At 31.6% G+C, this 24609-nt stretch overlaps 1 protein-coding gene across 3 annotated transcripts in view; it reads left to right on the forward strand.

The window, feature by feature from the left end:
• Positions 1–22501, forward strand: part of LOC105219624 (dipeptidase 1) — a 215029-nt gene extending 192528 nt beyond the window's left edge. For all 3 annotated transcript variants that reach the window (XM_054231660.1, XM_054231664.1, XM_054231666.1), the window contains exons 7-11: positions 513–689; positions 3836–3920; positions 5554–5629; positions 6979–7117; positions 13587–22501. In XM_054231660.1, the coding sequence (XP_054087635.1) occupies positions 513–689; positions 3836–3920; positions 5554–5629; positions 6979–7117; positions 13587–13694 (585 nt within the window). In that variant the 3' untranslated portion in view covers positions 13695–22501. The remainder of the gene's footprint in view (positions 1–512; positions 690–3835; positions 3921–5553; positions 5630–6978; positions 7118–13586) is intronic.
• The last annotated feature ends 2108 nt before the right edge of the window (positions 22502–24609 follow it).

Raw genomic sequence — 24609 nt, forward strand, 5'->3', positions numbered from 1 at the left:
CATTTAAGCGGGAAAGGCTCTTAAGCGAACGGGGGGCACTTAAGCGGGAATCACTGTATACATATACATAACGATTTTTATAAAAGAAAACAAATATTTATATTAAAAAATAACATAACAAAAAAGGTTCATGAGATTTAATTACAAAATAAAAATTTAATATTTTTGCACTTAATTTTGCATACGAATTGTTTGTTTATTAAAATTTATTTCCGCTCTCGCAAATATTTTATTCTTGTTAAGTTTCAAAATCACATTATTCATTGAATATTTATAACTACAAACACACACACAGGTCTCGTACACACCATTAATTTCCTCCATTATCTGCGCATTCTAATACAGTTTGTAATGGCGTGTCTTTTTTCCAGCTCAACAAACCAATTTTTTGTCGCTACACACTTTTGTTATGTGTGTTTGTTTGTTTCGTTTTTGTAACGCTGATTTATATTTTCACTCACATTTCGTCTCTTTTCATATTTTCTTCTTGGCGCGCGTCGTTGCAATTTCAGTTGGTGGTGCATGAAATGAATCGACTGGGCATGATTGTCGACCTGTCCCACGTCTCGGTGCCCACAATGTTGGACGCGTTGAGCACATCGAAGGCGCCTGTGATATTCTCGCATTCCTCCGCGCATGCCATATGCAACAGTTCGCGTAATGTGCCAGATCATGTCCTGCAGAAAATTGTAAGTTTTTGCCATCCTTGTATATTCACCATTTAACACAACATTTTTACATGGCGCATTGCCGGAGTTTTTGTTTTAGTTTTACTTTTCATATCACTCGGTCTTGTTTTTGTTTTAGTCGTTTTGCGCAATTTTCACTACTTTTACTAGTTTGGCATTTCATTTTCATGCCATTGCATTTGAATTCATTTTGTGCGGAAGTTACGAGCGCGCGGCGCTAGTAAAACCACTCACCGGTGGGTTCTTCTCAATTGACCCGCCGAGGGAAAATATTTTGTAGCCGCGCACACTTATCTAAATATAAATATACTTTTACAAGCCGTGCCAGCGAACGAGTGTGGTTTGAAAAACCATTGTAGTTTTTTGTAAAACTCTCCCGATAGTATTTAGTTTTCTACGTTTTCAGCATCTAAGACTTTTTCTATGACGAAAAACTCGAAGTAAAGAATAATTTCGTCGACTGCAACCGCAGCTTCCTTGAATCACCAAGTTTCTCAGAGGATTGAGGTTATATTTACCTTCACTTGAAAGATAAATTAAAGCTTTATGGAAACCATTTATGTCTAGAATAACATTTTCTATTTTTGAAAATTTAACATTGTCGAATATATTTCTTTGTGAAAACGACTTAAACTCACACAGATTCATCAATTAAACTACAAGTATATATATAGAACAAATGCGACCTATTTTAATTGGATCAGTTAAGCAGCATACATTGGTTTTCATGGATCGTTTTAGAGTGGTGAAAACAGAGAATGGATACCTTAGAAAACTATTGATATCAATCTATCGAGAGGGGAACCCAATTTGAGCTCAAGCAGCAGCTTAAGCAGCATACATTGGTTTTCATGGATCGTTTTAGAGTGGTGAAAACAGAGAATGGATACCTTAGAAAACTATTGACATCAATCTATCGAGAGGGAAACCCAATTTGAGCTCAAGCAGCAGCTTAAGCAGCATACATTGGTTTTCATGGATCGTTTTAGAGTGGTGAAAACAGAGAATGGATACCTTAGAAAACTATTGACATCAATCTATCGATAGGGAAACCCAATTTGAGCTCAAGTCACAGCTTCATAAATAATCTGTTTCGATCATTCCTTGGCTTGTTGATGATGGGTTAGCATTGGGTCCAGTATTACGAAATGACATGGAAATGTGTTTGGTCCCATGTACAACAAAGTGAAATTGTTGGTCCAATTAATGCTTCATAATTTTTAAGTATTCAATGACCGAATATACCTACATAACGACATCTTCAGTTAGTCAACAAATCTCTCTTGCTATGTTTATAAAGAACTAATTAATGGTAAACTATTGCCCGGAGCGCTGCCGAATTCTTTTGGATCCTACTAAACCATAGGATCCTAAAATTCAACTATCACTAGAGTGATTCATTCAAGATGATAAAGAGATAAACGGTTCTATAAAAAACACTATATGACAAATTGACTTTTTTCTAGGTATTGAACCAAACAACTTTTTTCAGGAGGAATTAAATTTTTTGGTAATAATCATTTTTTTCAAAAGTCCTTTTTTCGAACTTCGAATCCTTATATTTTAGAAGCTAAATTCAAAAACGTTATATTCACTTTGTTTACTTATAACTCAATCTTCCGGAAAGTTTGGCCCAATACCCAGCCGAGTATTGTACAGAGTGATTCAGCCAGATCTTTATATCTTGGGTATCTAAATAAATGAAAGGAATGAAACTGATAGTTCAAGAGAATAGAATAAAAGATTTGCAAACGGAAGACATCATGAGTTGCTGAACTTTATAATAGCTGTGGAAGATACTGCTGTTATTGACGATGAACATGAAAACTATCGGCCGATTAGCTCTAAGACAAAATAGGCCAAAAACTTGCGATATAAGAATCTTTGGTGAAATATCATCAGCAGAAATATTATATTTCGTCGCATGAGACCTTACTTAATGATAGTCTAACACTATACATATGTAAACAAGGGGACGTTAAATGAAACTCGTTTTTCATTCTGAAGAGGAATGTGCTGATGCATACCTTAATTTAATATCAACTGGTTTTTGGTAGTCACTTTTAACATAACCTATTCATGCCTCACAGGAGCTAATTGATCGATTAATCGGCGTTTGTTCGATTAAAGCGCTGATTTAGATCGATTTGTCTTACAAAAAAATAAATATCAAATTCTACTTATAAATCGAATACAAAACGAGTTGAAAATGGAATACAACTCTTCGAGTTGTTGTCCACGGTATTTGGTTGAGGTTATTTATAAAATTTTATTGATAAAATAGAAATCAGCTGATCGTTAATTGAGTAGCCGGCTGTGCGAAAGGCAAATACTGGTTATTTATTATTAATTATTATCTTTATATATCAAATTAATTTGGCAGTGCGAAAAGGCTATAACCTAAACTGATCTATTTTATCTCTATAAACCAAACTTACCCTAGCCTTATAGTTTAAAAATAAAAAAAAAAGACTCAATGACCTATCGAATGGCACTTGTACGCTTCTGCAATTTAAGCATACACCATACAAACAACTGTATATGTTTATGGTATGAAAAAACAACGGTAAAATATTGCATTCATGCAACCAACTTCACAGCGGAAAGTGAACAGCGCGCAACTTTACTCTCGAGTGTCCTCTTTCCCAATCAATTGGTTAGTTAGTTGACTGCTTCGCTGATGCACAGGGAGTATAAAGCGTTGTAGGTGCATTGCTGGCATGCAACACATGCACACATACATGTGTATGTAAAATGAAAGGAGCGTACGTTAAATGTTGGTCGGTGCCACAGAGGACTATTTAAAAAAATAAAATATATACGTAGCGCTTAAATTTTGTGAAGGACACACTTAACCAATGCAGACGATTTGATCTGCCCTTATCTCTGTTTACGCTGCATGAATACACACACACATACACAAATGTAAAAATATGGATATAAAAATGACTCTGTTGTGCCATGGAATGCTCGAAAGTACTGGAAACTGCATATCTGCAACACACACACACACATCCCCCCATACATCTATACACACTCATATCAACTGTTTTAAATAAATATATATTTATATAGACTTTATCTACATTTAGATGCCTTTATTTGTATGTATGCACACATTTTTGGTTTGTTTGGCATCCTTTCAGGCAGTCAACGGCGGTCTGGTGATGGTCGCATTCTATCCACATTTTCTTAGTTGCTCGACGCAGGCGACACTCGATGATGTTATTGGTATGTAAATATGAGTATCTTATACGCCAAGCATACATATATTCCTACATTTATGCATATTTGTAGCAGATATGCAATAAAATATCAAAGTCAATATCATATTAATATTCAGTAAAATGGAAAATCGATGTAACCGTTGTTAGATGCCAACAGCAGGGTGCACAGAAACACACATATACCGCTCCAACAAATGATATTCTTACTTGATGGCAATAGGAAGCCAAGGCATACCAAAAAGCCACAAAAAAAAAAAAAAAATTTGAAGAAAATATTACAAAAATGTTGTTGCGCATTAAAATGACAACCAGTGGGAGTACAAAAAATACAACAACAATAAAACTAAAATTCAAACAAAACCTCAATCTATTGGCTGTGTAAAATTTTAATAAACAACAAATTGTTGAGCATGTTGCATAAATTGTTGAGCACAACAAACCCACACACACACTTACACATATAGAAGTGTGCTTGTAAGCATGCAAATAAATTGTATTGCGGTTTTATTGCGAGAATTAGCTAATTTAGTGAGGGCATCAGTCCATTTAATGGTTTTAATCATTTCGGTATTTGTCTAATTTAAGCAAATATTAAATACTAATTCTATTTATGTGCGTAATTTAGCGAAAATAAATGTGACATATATATTTTTGACAAACGTACAAAAGTGCATTGTTATGTTCAAGCAAATGTTTATTTGCATAAATCATAAAATTCCAGGTAGAATACATATTTAAATGCATAAAATCTAATTTCTATATAATTTATATAAATACATGGCAAGCCTGACATGACAGTAAAATATTTGAAGTTGTATTTTTTTTTAAATTTCATTAATTAACCACACATTATTTTGAAAGCGGTTCAGCAAATTATTATTATAGACACAAAAGTATATTTATTTGCCAAAAACAGATAGATTTTACTAAAATAAAGCTCAATTAAGTTATATTTAATAACACAAATCTACATAAATTTTAAATTGAACTTCAATCGACTTGAAAATGAAATGCAACTCTGCGACAGAGACGTATTTGCAATTATATATACGTTCTTTGTCTGCGATTGCCTATGGTAGATAACAATCAGCTGATGAAACTTACCAACTTCTTATGAAAAGCAAAACCAAAAATGTATAACAGCTGATCGGTTATCGAGTAGTTGGCAGTGTGAAGGGCAAAAAAGGGTTTCTCAATCAAAATTTTTATTGATCAATAATTTGGTGTAAAAACGCTTTAATTTATAAGTGTTAAGTTAGTTAAGACTTAATTGAGCATGACATTCACCTGGGTATGGTCAGGTATGAGTAATATATGAGTAATATATGTTACTTAATGGACAATATATTATTCTAGAAAGCTACCTTATACATTACGGCTGCGTATTTTATTCTCCTGTTATTCATATCGTATAGCTAACAAAAAAAGAAAAAAAATAAATAAAAGTGCTCTGTAGTAACTTTAAGAGAGTCATTAAAATAAAATTCAAATAAAAAGAGTGCTACACTGCGTATACCTAACCACAGCAGACTTTATATCTAATAGTTTGAGAATCACTGTAGTAGTTTTTACACTCAAGCTCGCTCAATTTATTTACTTTTTCTATTAACAATAATTTAATTAAACTTTAATTGCAGTGCATATAAATCACATACGTGAAGTTGCCGGTGTGGATCATGTCGGCATTGGTGCGGGTTACGATGGCGTTAATCTGTAAGTTTTTTCATAGCATTTATGCTACTACTAAGCTTATAACTACTTAAATTAAAATGTTTATTTCGTTTTATTTTTTTCACATATTTTATTTATCATAGTAATTACCTAGCTGTTGTTCATATAACAAATTCCCGCTGAAGCGTGAAATTACGTAAACACGCATAATTATTCGCAGCTTCTAGAATTACTATTAAAGGAGAGTAATTGATGTTTCCTAATAACTCGCTGCGTACCAGATAATAAACATAATAATAAATACCAGAAAATTAAGTATTTTGATAATAAGAATATAACTACAGTTTCAAGCATTCTAAGAACTCTCTCTCGCTCTATAAAAATATCTCATCTTATGCTTAAGCTGATAGTTTTTCAAAAACGGATACTCGTATATAAACTATCTACACTTAGATTTCAGATTTCATAGAAACCGTGCTTGCCGTGACCCTTTAGTATTGTTTTTAACCAGAGATGGTATTTTTGGATTACGATTACTTTTTCAGTGCCAAAATTGCTGTGATTTTAGTAATTCTACTGAAACAAAAATAATCAGTACGCTAATAACTGCAATTTTAATTGCAATTACAATTAGAATTAGAATTATAACTCCTGTAAACATTAAGTAATTAGTCATTACTATTTTTGTAATCACTATTATGATAACATGAGATTACGATTACATTTGTTGTAATAATTATATTTTATGGAACTGCAGTTGAAATATTCACACTCATGATTTTTATTACTGCAATTACAACAATCGAAAGGCTCAAAATTAACAGGATTACTATTACAGCATATGACCCTGTACATTATTATATCTATCGATAGATTGAGACATTACGATTACTTAAGTAATTAAATAAATATTGATTGTGATTACAGTAGATAGTAGCAGTAGGTAGTAGTGTAATTTAGAAACATTTAATCGCTATGATAGTAATGGAAGTATTAACTACTATTACAGTAGTCATCAGCGTTGAATGTGTTGTATTTATAATTGTAATCATTGAATGTAAGATTATGATTACAATGATTGAACTTGCTAATTTTTTGACTTCTTCTTAACATAATGCTCAAAATTAATTCGATTGCATCATTGATGTAATCATTGTAATTAATTACAGTAGGCATTATGATTAATAAAATGTAATCTTAAATAATGAATTAATCTGGCATTAATGTGCTTCATCAGCATAGCTTTGCGTTACATACTGGTTTTGTATTAAAATGAGAATTCTAAAAATTAAGAAAATTTATTTTAAACCCACAAATTAAAACTAACTTTAAAGTAATTCAATTTCTTCATTTATTTAAACTCATTATCTGCATTTCTCCACACCATACAGTGTGCCCAAAGGACTGGAGGACGTTTCGAAGTATCCACACCTATTTGCGGCACTGCTCGCGTCTGATAAATGGACCGAGGCGGATATAGCGAAAGTGGCTGGAAAGAATTTAATACGCGTATTCAAAGAAGTCGAAGCGGTAAGTAAACAGATGAAGGATGCTAAAACTGAAATAAGTCCACCTGTGCCGACCACGCCATGCAATCAAACGGCTAATTAATTCAGAACTGTGCGCATTAGTAATTTAAAGCGAAAACAAGCAACAACAAAGAGTTAGAAAAAAAAAACTTAGAAAAACTTATAAAAACAAAAACAAATAAAACTTAGTAAAATCAGATTCAACCGAAGAGTAATTAATCAAGTTTACGGTAAAACAGAAAAAAGCAATAGCAACGCTGCAACTCAAAACAAATCCAAGAAAAATAAACCAAATAATTCTAACCGTTATTTAAGGATAATCAATAATCAAATGTATGTAAGTGTGTAGTAGTGTGTGCACTTCGTTAATTATGCCAAAACAAGTGGAAAACTAATAACGATGCAGAAGTAAAATTTATTGCAAAAAAAAACAGTTATCAATATGCATGTGCAACAATAACAAATGCAAATACACGCTATAGGGAGAAAATAAAAATAAACGAAGCAAGATGAGTGCACTGCATTGAAGTAGAATAATTGGTTGTAGAAGCAGCAAGCAAGAAAGTCATTTAAGTCCGTCTGAAAAATGAAAGATTCTACCGTGTCCATGTCATGCATATTTCCGTTGCAGCAGAGCAAACGGCACTTTTACCTTGCGTTGCAATGATTTTATGTTGTTGGTGTTTTTTTTTTTTGATTTTTTGCACTCATTTCATTATTAAGTATGCAAGAACAAGAAGAAGCAATGTAGGGAGTAGAGCATAAACATAAAACCAAAGTAAAATGTAAGCTGAGATAAAATGTTTTGTTTACGTTTTTTTGTTTTATTTCACTTTTGCTGCCAAGTTTCTGCTCTCCACTGTTTTGTGCGTTTTTTCCCGTTTTTTGCTCATCAATTACAATTTGTAGTAGGGAAAAAGTGCTTCGTAGAAGGACTTGCGAAAATGGCATTGACGAGCATTACATATGTATGTACATACATAAGAAATATATGTATGTTTGTATGTTTGTATGTTTGTGTATCTAAGCAATGCTGGCAAGGGTCAGACATGTTGAAGTTGTTGCGGTTTAAGGAAGAAAGTTTGACCCTTTTTTCACGGAAATATATACACACACAGGAGAGCATAATTTTATACAGGGTGACAGGAAATGATGACAAAATTTCATATTAATAGCATTTAAGTTGCAATTTCTTTGTTAGTTGATGTGAACTACCTAATAAAAAACAGAAAGAGGGTGGAATTTATAAAAACAAATTTGTTGTATTACCAAAATAAAAACATAAACAACGGATATTTTTAAAGATTAATTCCCATAATGCCGTTTGCTATGGATATGTAAGCTGATCCATTTCGAGGTTCCCTACGTTTTTACAGAAAAACACTCAGAAAATTCAAATTCAATGGGGAATGTTTCATTCGAAAGAAAATTATTTAGCATTTATTTTTTAAAGATTATCTTTTTCAAATGTTGGTCTCATATTGTCGATCCGTTGAGTCCAATTTTCGATGACTCGTTTCGACTGGTAACTGGCGAATGATACGCGTGATGTTTTGCTCCAAAGCATGAAATGAAGCGGAGTTAATCGCACAGAGTTTAGACTTTACATATCCTCACAGAAAAAAGTCAAACGGTGACGGAAAAAGTCGAACACAATCTTGGTAGTCAATCGACCGTCTCAAAACTTGAAATTATCTGCTCACCAAAGTATTCTCTCAATAAATCCATAGATTGATGCGATGTGTGGGAAGTGTCGCCGTCTTGTTGAGACCAAATGTCGCCGAGATCACGAGCTTCAGTTTCAGGCATAAAATAGTCGATTCTCATGGCGTGATAACAGTCCGAGTTGCTGCGAACGGCACCGAATCAACACTCTCCCCTTCTTCTGCTATATTGTCTTCACAGTGTGCTGAACATGGTCTATTCGGTCGAATATTATCTAATAATGAATACTGAATGAAGATGGATGATGGTGTTGCGAATAGCGAACAGATAGGCCGATTATTTTGATAATAAGTTGAGCGAATCGTGCTAAACCCATTCTTTACGGAATGTGATTTTTTCATTGGTTGAAAATTTTCTTGTCACCCTGTATATACAAGTACAAGTATTCTAGGGGTCCAGATTTATTTTTATGCCATACATCTTCAACTAAGATTTTTTCAAAACAAACGGCAAAGGTAAACTATATAGAGAGTAAATATATAGTATGTAGTGTATAAGAATGTACGAGTATGTTTATTGTAGAAATTTTAAAGTGGTAGGTAAATAAACTCTCGGCAAAGTAATTGGAACTACGGGGTTATTTATGCGCATACATTTATTAACCTAAGAGCACTGCTATTAAATATGTTTTTTTAATGCTTAAAGAGCCTATCAATTTATGAAACCAAATATATTAAATTTGTGCATTAAATTAAGTTGAGGTAACAGTAAACATAAAGATAAACATAAATAAATCGTTTTTATTTTTCAAGATTAAGTTTTCGTGCTAGAATTTGAGATTAACTTTTTAGGCTGGAAGTCAAGAGCAGTAGTTTTAATGGAATATTATAACTGGTAAATATTTTAGGAGATCTTCATTGACTACCAAACAACGTTTTTTTGCTGAAAAGATTTTTGTGATAATGATGGGCCATCGACTATTTTACGAAACGGGCTTAAAACGTCGAACGAAGGAAATATCGTGGAATAGCTCGCCTATATATATTTGTTTCGGTGAAGTATATTATTGAACCAAATTTAAGGTTTTTTCAATGATTTAGTTTAGGAATAATCTTAAGTGGGATTGATATAGGATTAGACTGACCATATTTTAATTTCAAATAAAATTTCTTAGAAAGTAACTAGTACTTCATGATTTTTAATATAAACTCCATAAGCATCTGTCCACATTCCAAGCTGTTGATTTACAGACTACAACTTCAAGTACCACAAAAATAGTAAATCTATGGTCGTAGAGTAGTACATACATATGAGTGACAAGGAAAGGTGTTAAAATTAAAATAAAATAAAGTTCCAAATAAATCAAAATATGAAATATAATCAACAAAAATTAATAAAATTTCAACTTCGTTTAATCAAGCACAAAATCCATTTGCACAAATCGTGTATATATAAAAAAGTTAGTTCAAAAATTAATAAAATATTAATTAGCAAACTAGAATTAATGCACAAGTTAACTTGTTTATCCACAGGCTGCAGTGATTGCGCTCCATACCAGAGGAGTTCAAAACTAAAAATGTTCATTTAGCCGGTAAAAATAAATTTAAAATTGCGCCAAACAAAAATATTCACGAAACGAATATTCAGTATTTGTTTTAAGCTGACTGCATTTTGTTGTTATGAAAATACATTTAGGTCTGCATTAGGCCATTAGTGTAGTCAAACCGTTATACACACAATCATAGAATAATATACTAGATGTAAATGTTTACAAATATCTAAAATCTATAAAATACAAATTTATAAAATATTATCTGTAAACTATTCACAATCAAATATGAAATTTATGCATTTAATATAAAATACTCTGCAATACACTGAAAAAATGTCTTTACATTCATATTTACGTGGGTGGGCAGTTGGTTTTAGAAATAACATTTTTTTTTTAAATTGATAGAATTGCAAATATATATATCCGTAAAAATTTTAAATGTAAAATGCATTTGGAAAATAATTATTAATAAAAAACTTAATAATAAAACTTTTAGGTCAGTTAACAGTAAAAATATCAATTAAGTTACCTTAGTATGTAATGTATAACATTGGTGGGTTATATATTTCAGGCTGACCGAAAAGTTTGTAATGTTTCTATGAAAGTAATCCTCCAAGTTGGCCGTAGATAAAGCAAATCAACTGAGTGGAAAGACGAAGCAGTTGAATAAATAGGGCTTCCAATTATTCCCATGCCACTGTATTATGCAGATCTACTCGCTAGCAATCCGTTCTTATTTTCAGATCTCATGAGAACGCTAGAAAGAAAAAATTAGCAGTCATAGAGCTCAAATCAAGACTACGGCCTATTTTGTAGCAAAATACTTGTTTTCGGTCCACAAATATGGTCGGAAACTTAGAAGACCGGAAGATGAGTATAGCGCTCGAGATACATAAAACGATGAATAATAACTTTACCGAAAATTGTCCTTTAAGGGGCTATACCAGTGTAACCCATTAAAAAGAAGGCGGTTTTTGCGAAAGTTTTTTAAGAAAGTACTCGATCGAATGTTTTGAAGTTTGGACATTATAAGGTATAATATATATTTAATTTCTTATAAGAACCTTTGTAATCCCCTTAGTGTCCCCTCAAAATTTAAAGAAATCAAAATTAGACGTTCAGATTCGTCATTATTCCAAATAAAAACAAATCTAATTTAACGTGGACGCACATGAGGATAAGTTTATTTATATAGCAAATTGCGGCTTTCAAGTTTCAACGAGGGACCAGCTCATACAAAGTTTTGTATTAAGATTTCTAAGGATGGGCCACAACTAACCATATGCCTATCATAAAATATGATGAGAGATCTTCTGATCTTAAATCAGCTGTACAAAAATATACAGATTTCTCGGATTGTACTATCAATGGATAATAATTTTACACTTGTAGATCAGTACGGACTGATACATTTGTATCGAATGAGTCGTCAAGTAAAGAAAAAAAACTACTACTTACCCTAACGGTGAGTGTTATTAGGCCTGTGCTATAGGGAAGTGTTTAATTATAATATAATATTAATAATTAATATATTTTAAGACTTTTTTAATCTGACATTATTCCGACCGAATACGTAGCTGAAACAAAAAATAAATCGAAAATGTTATTACAGTTGAAGATATTTCCTTTACAACAAAAAATGCGTTTAAAGTTTCAACCATAGGGGTTTATACTTGCGAGCGGTCGATATTTAACGCTACCATTCAAAAACTATTTAAGATACGATCTTGCCAGGATATTTTTGAAAATATAAACTATCGAATAAGCCAAATAAAAAAAAATCGATTTTTTGAAAGTATCACTATGGTATGCCCCTTAAAATGATATATTCATTATAGTGAATACCTTGTTAGACAGAATACATATGTATTTGGAATCTGGGGATAATCCATATTTCAACATCTGTATTTCGTATATATATAATATATATAAGTAGGATTTAGGTATAGAATATTTAAATTAACAAATTTATACTAAAGTGAGTAAGAGATCTATTTAAAAAAAAATCATGAGAAAAGTGTTTAGTTTATTTATAATAATTTAATTTGTGCCTATAAGTAACATCCTGTAACTAATGAACCAGAATACATAGAACTTTGAAATTTTTATCACTTCATATTTGACTAATATATATCTGTTCTAAAAAACATGTTAGCTCCGCCCATTTTATTTCGAGCATGAGAGAGTTAATGTAGTGATGGATAATAAATATATACAATGATTTATTAATTAATTTATCAGAGAATCTCAGCGATTTTTCCGTGAGTGCTAGTAATTTCTGGCCGAGACTTTCCCTCTATGAGGGTTGTCATATTATAACTACTTATTATGTAGCTTTAACATTAACAACTGTCAATGTCTATGGTCATAGTATCATTACCATTTCTTTTACCTAAAGAAAGAGGTCTGTGAGTGCATATCATCACTACAAGAAATGGAAAACTCTTATTCAGCAATGATTTAACAAATTAATGTAAGATTGCCTTTTAGAATAATTGTAGTTTTCTATAATGATAGATAGATTTTTCTATAAGATAGATTTTATATTTTTTCATGTGAGATGGTGATATTAAATCTTTATTCGAGGAATCTAGGAGTCTAAAATAAATATAAAATTTGAAAATGTTTAATTAAGTAATTCTAATGGTCGTCATCTGTTGGGAAGTAATGATAACTTCCGAACTTTCATCTGACATCGAAAAGCAGCTCAAACAAACAACAAAACGGAAAACGAGCTGGGGGAAATATCTAGCGGTGTTGTAATCTATTGAAGCAGGAGCTTGTATAAAACTTGGACTTTCTTATTTTAAGACCAATACATATTTTTTCCTATATTATTTAATAATATTTACAATTAATTTATATGTACTCAGATTATGTAAATATGTTAATTTAGTGCTACATACAATTTAATAACAAAACTAGGATTTAAGGAAATCAAATACAAATTTTGTGTAAAAAATAGAAAAAACTTATTTTAAACAAATCTAGACCATATATCTTAACCCAAATGTACATACATATGTATTATGTATAATTTATATGTATATGTACGTATGTATGTATGTACATATGTAGATACATAAATCATATCAAATCAATCAGAAGCGCACATCTTGATGTTATATAACAAAAAAATTATATCAATAATAACAAATGAAATTAAACGATTTATTAACATCACACACAGTCGCATAAAACGTCAGCTATAATCATATTCTTGTTTCGGTTCTTATCTTCTATTTCACTGAAGGTGCGCGATCGTATGGAGCACAAAAAAGTTCCGCCTGTCGATCAAACGATACCACCCGAGGATATAATGGGAAGATCATACTGCCGTTATCAAGGACCACGAACGTGATTACCCTCCTAAGAGCAAGTGATAGAGCCAAAGCCATAAATAGTTGAAGCATGAGAGAGTGCGGAAGTAAGAGAGAGTGTGAGAGTGGAAGTGGGAGTGCGAATAATGCGCCACAGCAAAAGAAGTAATGATTAAATAAATTACAAAATTAAACACATGTGTTGGCAACAAATTGTAAAATCAAACGAATTTCATAAATTCGATGTACTCGTATTTCCTTCGCGGCGCACACAAACTTACAAAATAACAACAAAAACATAAAATAAAAAATTAAATAATTGTACGAATATTAAATTACCAATTAAATAACTACAAAGTATTAATACGTTTACGCATAAAAACCACAACAACAACAAAATAGCAGAAAACTGCACAAAAAACATAGAAACAAAATGAATAACGGTGAGCACAAATTACAAATTGTAGTTATACTATAATAAGCGTGTAAGTATATGTTTGTATAAACCAAAAATAAACAAAAAAATAAAAATTAGATTAAAATATTTTTCAATAAATCTTTATCAATGTAACGAAATGTTAAAAAATTAATATATTACGATTAAAAATAATATTCAATATTTCTATGTAAATTACTTCTAATACATATACATATACATATGTATGTACATATATTACACATAAATACCTAAGTAGCTTTGGCGAAAGCAGATTAAATGCAAAAATATTGCGAATTTCTGATTGGTGTTTGATAAATTTCCAAGTAAATGTAATTGATTACATAAAGGTGCACGGGTATTTTTTTAAATATAACATTTTTGACCTAAAAATATAAATATGTATGTATGTTAATGCAATGCATCAATAATGACAGGATAGTGTAAATTAAATGGATGAAATGCAATTTTGAATGGTTAGAATATAACGGTAATAAATTTACATTGAACATCACTATAAAAATTTGTGAATTTAATTTGTTTAATAATTTAGAAGAAAGCCAATTATTTTATTTAAATTTTTTGTTTAATTATTTGCTCGATTAGAGATAACACAGCCAAATTATCGAAATCGATTATTGAAGAGCTGGCTATGGTCGATAATGTACTGAAACGAGTCCCTGTATAAAGCGAATGAGATATACTTTTATTTAATGCAATATGGAGGCTTAAACATCTGGCATCTCAAATATTTATTAATTATGAAGCACGTTTGGTGATAAATTTCGGTTATTTTTTGAAAAAAAAAAATAAAAACTCTAAGCAATAATTGTATTTGGATAATAAATTACAACTTTGCCTGACTCTGTAATTGAAAATAATCTTTATTTGTGGCTTAACTTTTATTTAGACGATTTTTTTTTAATTGATAATTTTTGAATTATTTTCCAATCTATTTTATAATCGATAATTTGTGACATTTAAACTGTATATAAATACACAATATTTATCGCTGTTACTTTATTTACATTTTATTTGACTAAACATATATTTACATTCTTGTTTTTAAATCGGATAATTTAATTTAAGTAAATGGTTTTTCAATAGGGTAGCTACAAAGGTAGACCGTTAGGCACGGCAAACGAGGCCATAGTTTTTTCCGCTCTTTTGACATTTCTCTTCAGTAAGATTTGTTATTTCATCTTTGAAAGATATACGATCCAACAACTAGTCGAAACTATTAAAAATGTACTACCGAAATTCGGAGTCAGTGGCATCAGCTTTAAGAGCGCTACGTCCAATTTATGGTCGGCTCATTTCTGGCTGAATGGCTTCGTCAATAAGCAAAATATGCGTTATTAGTCAGCCAGAAATCCACACGTACTCCATTAGTCACCATTGCATCCCGAAAAAAATAGGGTTTGATGAGGATTATAGGCCAGCGGTACCGTACTTCTTCCGTGATGATCAAATCCAGTTCGTTATTGTGACTATGATAACCGAATATTTTTGGCCCGAAGTGGATGATATGGACTTGGACAATATGTGGTTCCAGCAGGGCGGCAGCCAAAAGCCTCACAGCGAATGTCATTATCGATTTATTTAAAAACATGTTTGGTGAACGTGTTATCTCACGAAATACTTCAGTCCATTGACCGCTTCGGTCATGTGATTTGACGCTGTTAGACTATTTCCTCCGTCAAGTCTATGGTCTATGCCAACAAGCTAGCGACGATTGATCAACTTCGCACGAATATCGAACGTGAAATTGCAGCAGTATCGGCTGATTTATGCTAGAAAAATGTCGAAAATTGGGTTCGGCGTCTGGACTTCTGCCAGCGTGCCCATGGTGACCATGCAAAAGAAATCAAGTTCCATACATAATAACAGAAATAAAGAATTTCAGTGATATCCCAAATTGTTATTATATATTGTTTTGTAGCGCTCTTATTGAAAAACCTTTTATATATGACATTATTTAATACACTGTTTTCAAGAAAACTGATTATTTGGAATTACGAAAAAATACGAAAAATAAATTTCCGGTTTATTAAAGAACTAAAGTCGGTATAAATAATATATTTTTATCGATAAATTCGATATACATATATCATATTTGAATATCACAAAATAGATATAAATTTTTCGACACATTTGAAAACCGCACAACTCGATAAATTTACTGATATTTTTAGTATCAAAAATCGATATACACGGAAATGTGTTTTAAAAACATCGATAAACACCAAAGTTCACAAATTCGTTTCGGCTTGAACAAGGTTAATTTCAATTTAATCCTATTATCGACAAATTTTCTGCAAAAAGTAATGTTGAAAATATTATGGATAAAAATGAAACCTTAATAAATTAATTAAATTATGAATTTTATCATCAGAATCATGAACTATGCTTTCCTATTTCCTCTTTTTTTCATTTATATTGCAAAATGCCAATAATGATTTCTTCTGCAGCTTCAGTTACACACATGCCACCCAATCTCTACATCTGTTTGAATGTCATATAATTTCTACGTTATATAAAACCGAAAATGTACATATGTACATACATATTCTATATATTATATATATATACAAATACTTGTTTAAGCGACTGCTTGTTAAACTTTCACCTCAGCGTCAATTAATTTTTATTGATTTTCCGTATTATTTTCGGTTCATAATGAAACCAAATGACATTATTTGGTGACACATGCGGTTAGGTTTGTATGTGTATCCACATATATGCTGTATTGTATATACGAGTATATATGTATGTTATATACATACACCAAAAATGTGCCCACATCTGTCATTAATAAACGGTAGCAATTTCATAAATTATTATTTATGTTATTTTGTTACTGTATTATTGTTGTTGTTGTTAATTTGACAAATTATACCGTTTCCACGTCTATAATTATTGCACCCAACCAAAATTAATAAACTAAATTTGCTGGAAATAAATTCAACCACAAAGACAAGCAGATTAAACGCTAATGCGCGTATGTATATTTAAAATACATATATATGTATATACAGATATGTATGGATGATTAGTAAATTAGCATTTAAGGGTAATTAGTAATTAATAAAATAGAAAATTGAATTTATCAAAAAATTTGCGATCACACTTAGACACATATGTATATGTGCATATTTATATGTCTGCATAAATAAAAAGTGATAAATATGTAATTATATATGTAGTAATAAATAATGTGTGAATATAAATATACATATATGTACAGTTAAGCTCAAATAGCTAATAAATATAAACTCGATGCCACAATTACATATACAAATGTATATATATATATATATAAATAAATAGTTATTAAATATTACATAAACACATACATATGCACTAGTTATTATAGCTATGTAAATGCATATGTACATATATACATATATGTGAAAAGGATTACAGGACTACTTAAACGAAAGCTATGTATTTACTTTAATATTTAACTAAATAATTAACAATTAAACACAAACACACAAACAACAAACAACTGCTTACACTCATACAAACATACATATTTATATATTTATATATGTATACATATATATTTTTATGTTCCATTCCGATCACTTTAATTATACCATTAAAATTGCATTTTGCATTTACCAGACCATATTCTCTCGATTTCTTCAGGGTTATACACATAGCATTTTAACACTTTGAGCCCCGCGTGCCCACCCGTAGTCATTTTTTTTCTGCACCGTTGGACCGCATGCTGACGAAGGGTTGTGCTTTAGTTGACAAGCTGGGACCAAAATTTGTTTAATTAGTTTTATTGATTTTTTGCGATTGAGGTGACTTTGTGATATTTATTTTTGATAAACCAAATCCATTTGTGTTGTTTTTTTCCTGTTTTTTTTTTTGTGACCACCGGTGGTCACGATGTCCCATAATGAAAATCCACCAATGTTCACGGGTGGTCACATTCCCCCAAATCGTCAAAACATAAATGTCCACCGGTGGGGCACGCGGGGCTCAAAGTGTTAAGTGCTTTATCGAAACCAGCGATCTATATACATACCTCGTTTTGGAACACCCATGGTCGATCATAGCCAACGTAATGGTTTTTCCTTGCTATTGCTTTTTGATCTAAATTCCGCCGAACTCTAGAACAAACAAATATTTCTTTCATTCTTCTGTTCACATTGGAACACCTAAGCTTTACAGAGCCTGTCCCTACTTGGATAGATAACGGAGTTCGTACCTTCCCAATCTCTGTCTAGATCTGTCTTATCAGTAAGACGTTAAGGGGTTACATGGGTTTTGTCGGGTAAAAAAAAGCAATTTTCAATATTTTTTTCTATGTAAAAAATTATTTATTTAATTCAAACTTTATTCTGTCTTATAGTCTTACATATTGAAAGAAAAATTTCTGAAATTTTCGGAAAAAAATTAAACTCCTGACAAGATCACCTAATATAAACAAAAATCAATGTTTCAGTTAAGACCATAATCTCGTGCTTGAACGAAAGAAAGATTGGAATTTTGGCAGGCATGTTTCAAAAATAATAAAAAGTTTCGGTAAAATTTTCTTGACATTTTGCATTAAAGAGTTGTAATTGAAAAAAATCCTTCGACGTAGTAAATTGTATCACGAACACCTGTGAAAAATTTCATCGAGATCGATTGAGAAGTTATCGAGAACATTTGACAACCGACTTTGAAAACACGGTTCCGAGAAAAACGCGTTTAAAGTTTTGATTAACAATAATACCTGACTTGGAGTGCACACCTTCCAAAGGCTGTATCGCCGAAACTATTATTCGGATCGACTTGAAACTTTAGGATAATATTTTTGAGATGTTGTAGAAATTAATAAGCAAAATCGATAATCGTATTGTAATGAAAAATTTTGAAAGTGCTCCAGACCGACCCAGAATATCATTTTTAAATTACATATTTTCTATAATTAAAAGATTGACTTGCCTTTTGAATTTAAAAAGAAAGACCCATATGAAAATTCAAAGGCATATTGGTATCTCCAGTTAAATGTGGTACATCGGAAATTGTAATTTATTACACGTGTAATCAAGAAGTAACCATAGATGGGTATAGGTAATTGTAAACATAAATTCTTAATAAGTGTAATCCCAAATTATCATTGGAATTATAATTGTATTGGATTTCTTCTACAAAATTTGTGGTTGTTCATTAATACGAGATTTTTATTTCTTTTTTATTTATTTATTTTTTCATATGCGTACGTTTGTTTGTGACTGTTGAGTTCCGTTTCCGCCTTCTCACTCCCACTCCAGCTTTTGCTGTATCTATCTTAATTTGCATATCAAACGTTAACAGACCTCAAGCATTAAATGGTAGTTGTTGGCATGCCATAATAAAATTGTTTATTTCGACAGTAGATCAAAGGATAGGAAATTGCATATTTATGCGCATATCACTCTTTTAAATACCCACATCTGTTTGTATACCCTAGTCATGTATGGATTAGTGTGTGCCTATGCAATGCAGTTCAGCTTGCTCTGGTCTAGCATTTATTTATTTTGAACTTTTATTATTTTTCGAGTAGGTCTCGAAATATCTACACTATTCCAGCAAGAATTGTGAAAAATGTTAGCAATTTTTGTTATTTACCTACAACTATTGCAATTTACTTGTCTTTGTGTGGCCCGTTATTGAAGTGCAATGTTTTCCCATTCGTAGGTGTTTTTGTTCGTTTCAGTTAGTTTTGTAAAAATTTATTGAATTTCACTGAAGCAGAGCGTAGTGCAGCGAGGTGGAACCCCAAAAAAATTTTGAAATTGAGAATTTTGGTAAAATTCTATATTGTTTTATTCATGATATTCCTTATCGAATTCACAGAATTATGCGCCAATTTAGAATGCCATCGTATTTGGCAATCATAGGACTCTCGAGTTTAGATTTAAACACCTTTTGCCACTCTACATTACATTGAAGCTTTAAAATTTGTATTAGATCTTCTTTTAATTGTAATATCATTGAATCCATTCTCATCAAAATCAAAATTCGTAAATTTACTATTCGGAGTAATTATTTGATCTAGTTAGAAAAATGTGCCTTCTTTGATCTTCTCTTACCGAAGAGTTTACAAGTGAATCAACAAAATATTTCCATTGGTTTGAGGCATGTGGTTACCTCAATGAAGTTTTTTAACTGGTTGCTAAACTATCACTATTTGTTGTATACCATTTGTTTGTTCGATTCGCACTATCCAAGTTCAATCGTTGCGTTACTAGTTATTCTATGCGGTAATTATTATATTTTTGTTTTAAATATTCAACAATGATATACAATGTATCAAAACCAGCAAAAAAACCTTTCACTTTGAAAAATAATTGTATAGATTTCACCTAAGAAATACATATATCGGCAATCGTTTAGGAGTGGATTAAGAGTCCTCGTTTCAAAACTATAATTAGCTCGACAGTGCTACGAGTATAAAATCTAGTCAAAACCTGTACTGACATCTGCTTTTATTAACACTGCTGTCCAAATCCAGTTTAATCTAGAGCAGTGGTGGTTCAGAGCCCCGATTGGAGCCAATACGTCAATATATACCTAGTCAAAAGACTAATACTTTATTTTAGGTTGTCTGTATTTCGCTTCACGAGTTTAGCCAGAATATTTTAATTCCGTATTCTACATTGAATTTCAACTCTAAGATTGCATTGAATTCGCCAGTGACAAAGTAATTTAAATGTCTTAAGCTCACATTAGTAAATTTTTCAGTAAACAATCCATTTATGACTTGAAATATGCATATTATTCTATTTGACAAAATTCCATTTAAAATAAATAATTTCTTAAAGATGCATATCCTTGCATGCATTGTTACTGTTCGATTTGTGAGAGAATCTGTAGAATTCCTTTGTTGTTAATTCATAGTTATTTAAGTAATATAGCAACAGAATTATTGTTTTTTGTTTTCATCCGTACTCTGTAAGAAATATAAGCACATTTGTTTCGATTCTTTAGGTAAATCTCGAACTAAGGTCGCGAATTTGATATTTTTTATGCAATCACAGTTACTATAATACTTTACTGCATTTGAGAGTAGTTTAAAAAGTGACGAATCGAATATATTTTATAAAATAGATAGCCTATCGGATAGCATTACATATGTCACCTTTATAATAATTTGACGCCTAACTTATGGTTAACTGGCAAGCTTCTGCAAAATCGTGGGTTCTATATGGTCTAATGGTTTTTATTATTATAGAATTTTGTATCGGTCCACATATATTTAACAGCTTAAAGTCAGTTTGATTTGTTACCGTCATTAAAGATATTTGTTTATGAAATTCGATCGAACCTTGTTAGAACCTTGTTGTGTTCGACTTACGACCTGCTAGTTAGTTCGAAATATAAATCGTATACGATTGTGGATAGTTTTAATTTTGCTAAAATGAAAGTGTTCTGTTTATCGAAGTAATTTGGAGAGATAAAAGACAAATAAACGTTTTATTTACTGACTCTGTCTGACCAATAGTTGAAGATACTTTGAACATTATTATTGGAAGACATATTCTCTCCATTCGAATACTTTAGGGTGTCGTATTAACGGTTTCACTGCTTGTGCAAACATATAATTCGTAATTTTTATAGTTTTTATTGGCTTCAGAGACTATGAAATGTTAGACTATATTTCTTAAACTATAGGAGCTATATGTTCTATGGAACTATCTTCAAATTTTTGAAGGATCAAAAACATTTATTCACTGACAGTTATCTGTACATGTTTCAAAAATGTCACTACATTATATACACTTTCTTTTAAAATTTTATACTTTCTTTGAGCTTAACATTTCCTACAGGGTACTTCGTTTCCAATTTAGATTTCAATTCATTTAAATGAATCAAATTTCAACAAATAATTTATGCTTGCAATGATGATTCATTGATCTGGCAGCATGACAGAGCTGTCTATTTACTAGCAATCATACACACACACATCAAATCATATTCCAACAGTTGTTTGTGCAACAGACATCACCTAATTCCCGCCAAATTGTATAGAAATGTATGTATTCGATCAATTGAAGTCATAAAATAAAAATTGAGAATTTACCAAAAAAAAAAAGTAACAAAAATAAAAGAAAACTCTAAAAATAAATAAATCTAAATATTATTAAGAGGAATAGTTTACAATTGCGAAATGCAGACAAAAAGCATAAAATAAATAAATGAAAAATTAAAATTATTATAGAATTCGAAAAATATCTTAGTTAAATATTTAGTATTTTTGAGTACTAAGCGAAATAAATTATTGTACATATAAACCTATTAAACATAAATAAGCGTACATACATACACAGTGAATACTGTTATACAAATTTATCGAAATACACAGTGTAATGTGTAATGTATGGAAAAATTAAATATTTATGAGAAAGTTTGAAATAAACGAAAATGCTGCTGACCTTTTCTAAAAAGTAAAGAAGTTTCATTTCCAGGCAATAAAAGAGGACTACTACTGTATAAATGATGTATGAGCATAATATTATGACTCAAATCGTAAGTAAGTGTAGAGGTAAGTAAGCAGGTGCATAAGTAAACATGTAATTTTGTAAGTAAGTATGTTTGTATATGTAGAGAATACGTAAGCAAGTATGCGAGTAAATACGTAAGTATGTAAGTTAATACGTAAGTACTTAAGCATGTATGTAAGTCTAAGAATATGTATAAGTATATACATAAGTATTCCACAAAGTAGACGCCCAGGTATGTAAGTAAGTAAGTTAGCACCTAAGTACGCAAGATTGTAAGTAAGTAAACACGTAAGTATGTAAGTATTTACATATGCAACCCTATGAGTTTGAACGTCAGGTTTTCTTACGAAAGGACATCACTAAGTTGCAACGCGTATTTCCATATCAACACAGACACACACAGTCGCACAGAAATAAGTGCTGCTGACATAGGCCTCCAGTGGCCCAAGCGAAATGCGCAAAGTGTTTGCGAAATGTTCGTCGGTGGCATCAGAAGGTAAGTTAATAATAATATACTTACGTTTGCTAAGTCATCTTAAACACACGCCACGTGTATGCAAGTGTGTGCGTTATAAGTATTTTGTTGATTGCTTCGTTGCTTGGTGTCGCAAACGCATACAAAATGCGCCAACAGCGACTCAAACATAATTATATTGGCAATATTTTACTTGGAACGCCGGATAAACAGTTTTTTGGGTGCGCTTTCAGTGAATTTGCTACCGTGGGTGGTTCAAGGGAAAAAATCTAAATGCTTCAATTATGTATCCAAAATAATTGGATTTTTCCGGAATAAGTTCTTCTATTGAAGTACTTCTTCTCGATTATAGTTGGGGAATAAATATAATGAGAGTACTCAACTAATAGATAGATCTACGAATTCGGAACTCTATTTGATATGCTAATGTTTTTGAAGAAGCTCGAAGGACTTGAGATTTCCTGCCGGAAAAACCGGCATCAGAACGCCTTTTGATGTCCTGAACATTTTTCAACTATTAATTCAGATTTCTTTATAGAATCGAAAACCGGGGAATATACTACGAAGATACATGACCTTTGGTAGTCATATACTCAAAATAATCCAGTACTGGAGATCACCAAGATAAATAAGACCATTCTATTCTAATTTTCAACATCAAAACAAATTCTTGATGCCCTAAACCTTGAGAAACTGTTTTAAAATTTTAAAATATTCTTACAGTTCAACCTATTGCGAAGTCATCTATTGAACTCTGGTATACATATGTATATCTTTATTTATTGAAGAAGCAGTAGAGGTAATAGCGAAATAAATTAAGTCTGTTTTGAGTTGATTCTCTATAACGAACTATTTTTAGAAGAGTTACGTCGGTCTTTCGAACTCAGTGTGCTTTAAATGATTAATGTTCTTGCAGCTTTTTTGTAATTGGCGTAGAAACCGTTTAGCCGGTTATAGCCGAATCGACAACAGTGCGTCATTCCTCTCTTTCTTTCGCAATTCGGTCTCCACCTGATCTTTCCAACGGAGTGGAGGCCTTCCTCTCCCGTGATATCCACCAGCGGGTATTACATCGAACACTTTCAAAGCTGGAGTGTTTTCGTCCATCCGGACAACATGACCTACCCAGCGTAGCCGCTGTATTTTTATTCGTTGAACTATGTCAAAGTCGTCAAATAACTCATACAGTTCATCGTTCAATCACCTGGGCTATTCGCCGTTGCCAATTTTCTGGGAATCATACATCTTGAGAAATATTTTCCTCTTTCAAAACTCCTAGTGTCTCATCTGATGTTGACACAGGACGGAATGATAAGCGGCTTGTAGAGTTTGATTTTGGTTCGTCGAGAGAGGACTTTACTCCTCAATTGTCTACTAAGTCCAAAATAGCACTTGTTGGCAAGAGTGATTCTGGAGCTGGATTTCGAGGCTGACATTGTTGATGTTGACCCATTCGCTTCGCTTCCTTATCCAGGCGGAAAAAAGCAGAACTAATGGCGCGGTTGTTGCTTCCGATGATATAATTGTCACCTTCTTTTAAGAGAAAAAAATAGATC

Source organism: Zeugodacus cucurbitae, chromosome 2 (genome assembly GCF_028554725.1).
Source record: "Zeugodacus cucurbitae isolate PBARC_wt_2022May chromosome 2, idZeuCucr1.2, whole genome shotgun sequence".
Lineage (NCBI taxonomy): Eukaryota > Metazoa > Arthropoda > Insecta > Diptera > Tephritidae > Zeugodacus > Zeugodacus cucurbitae.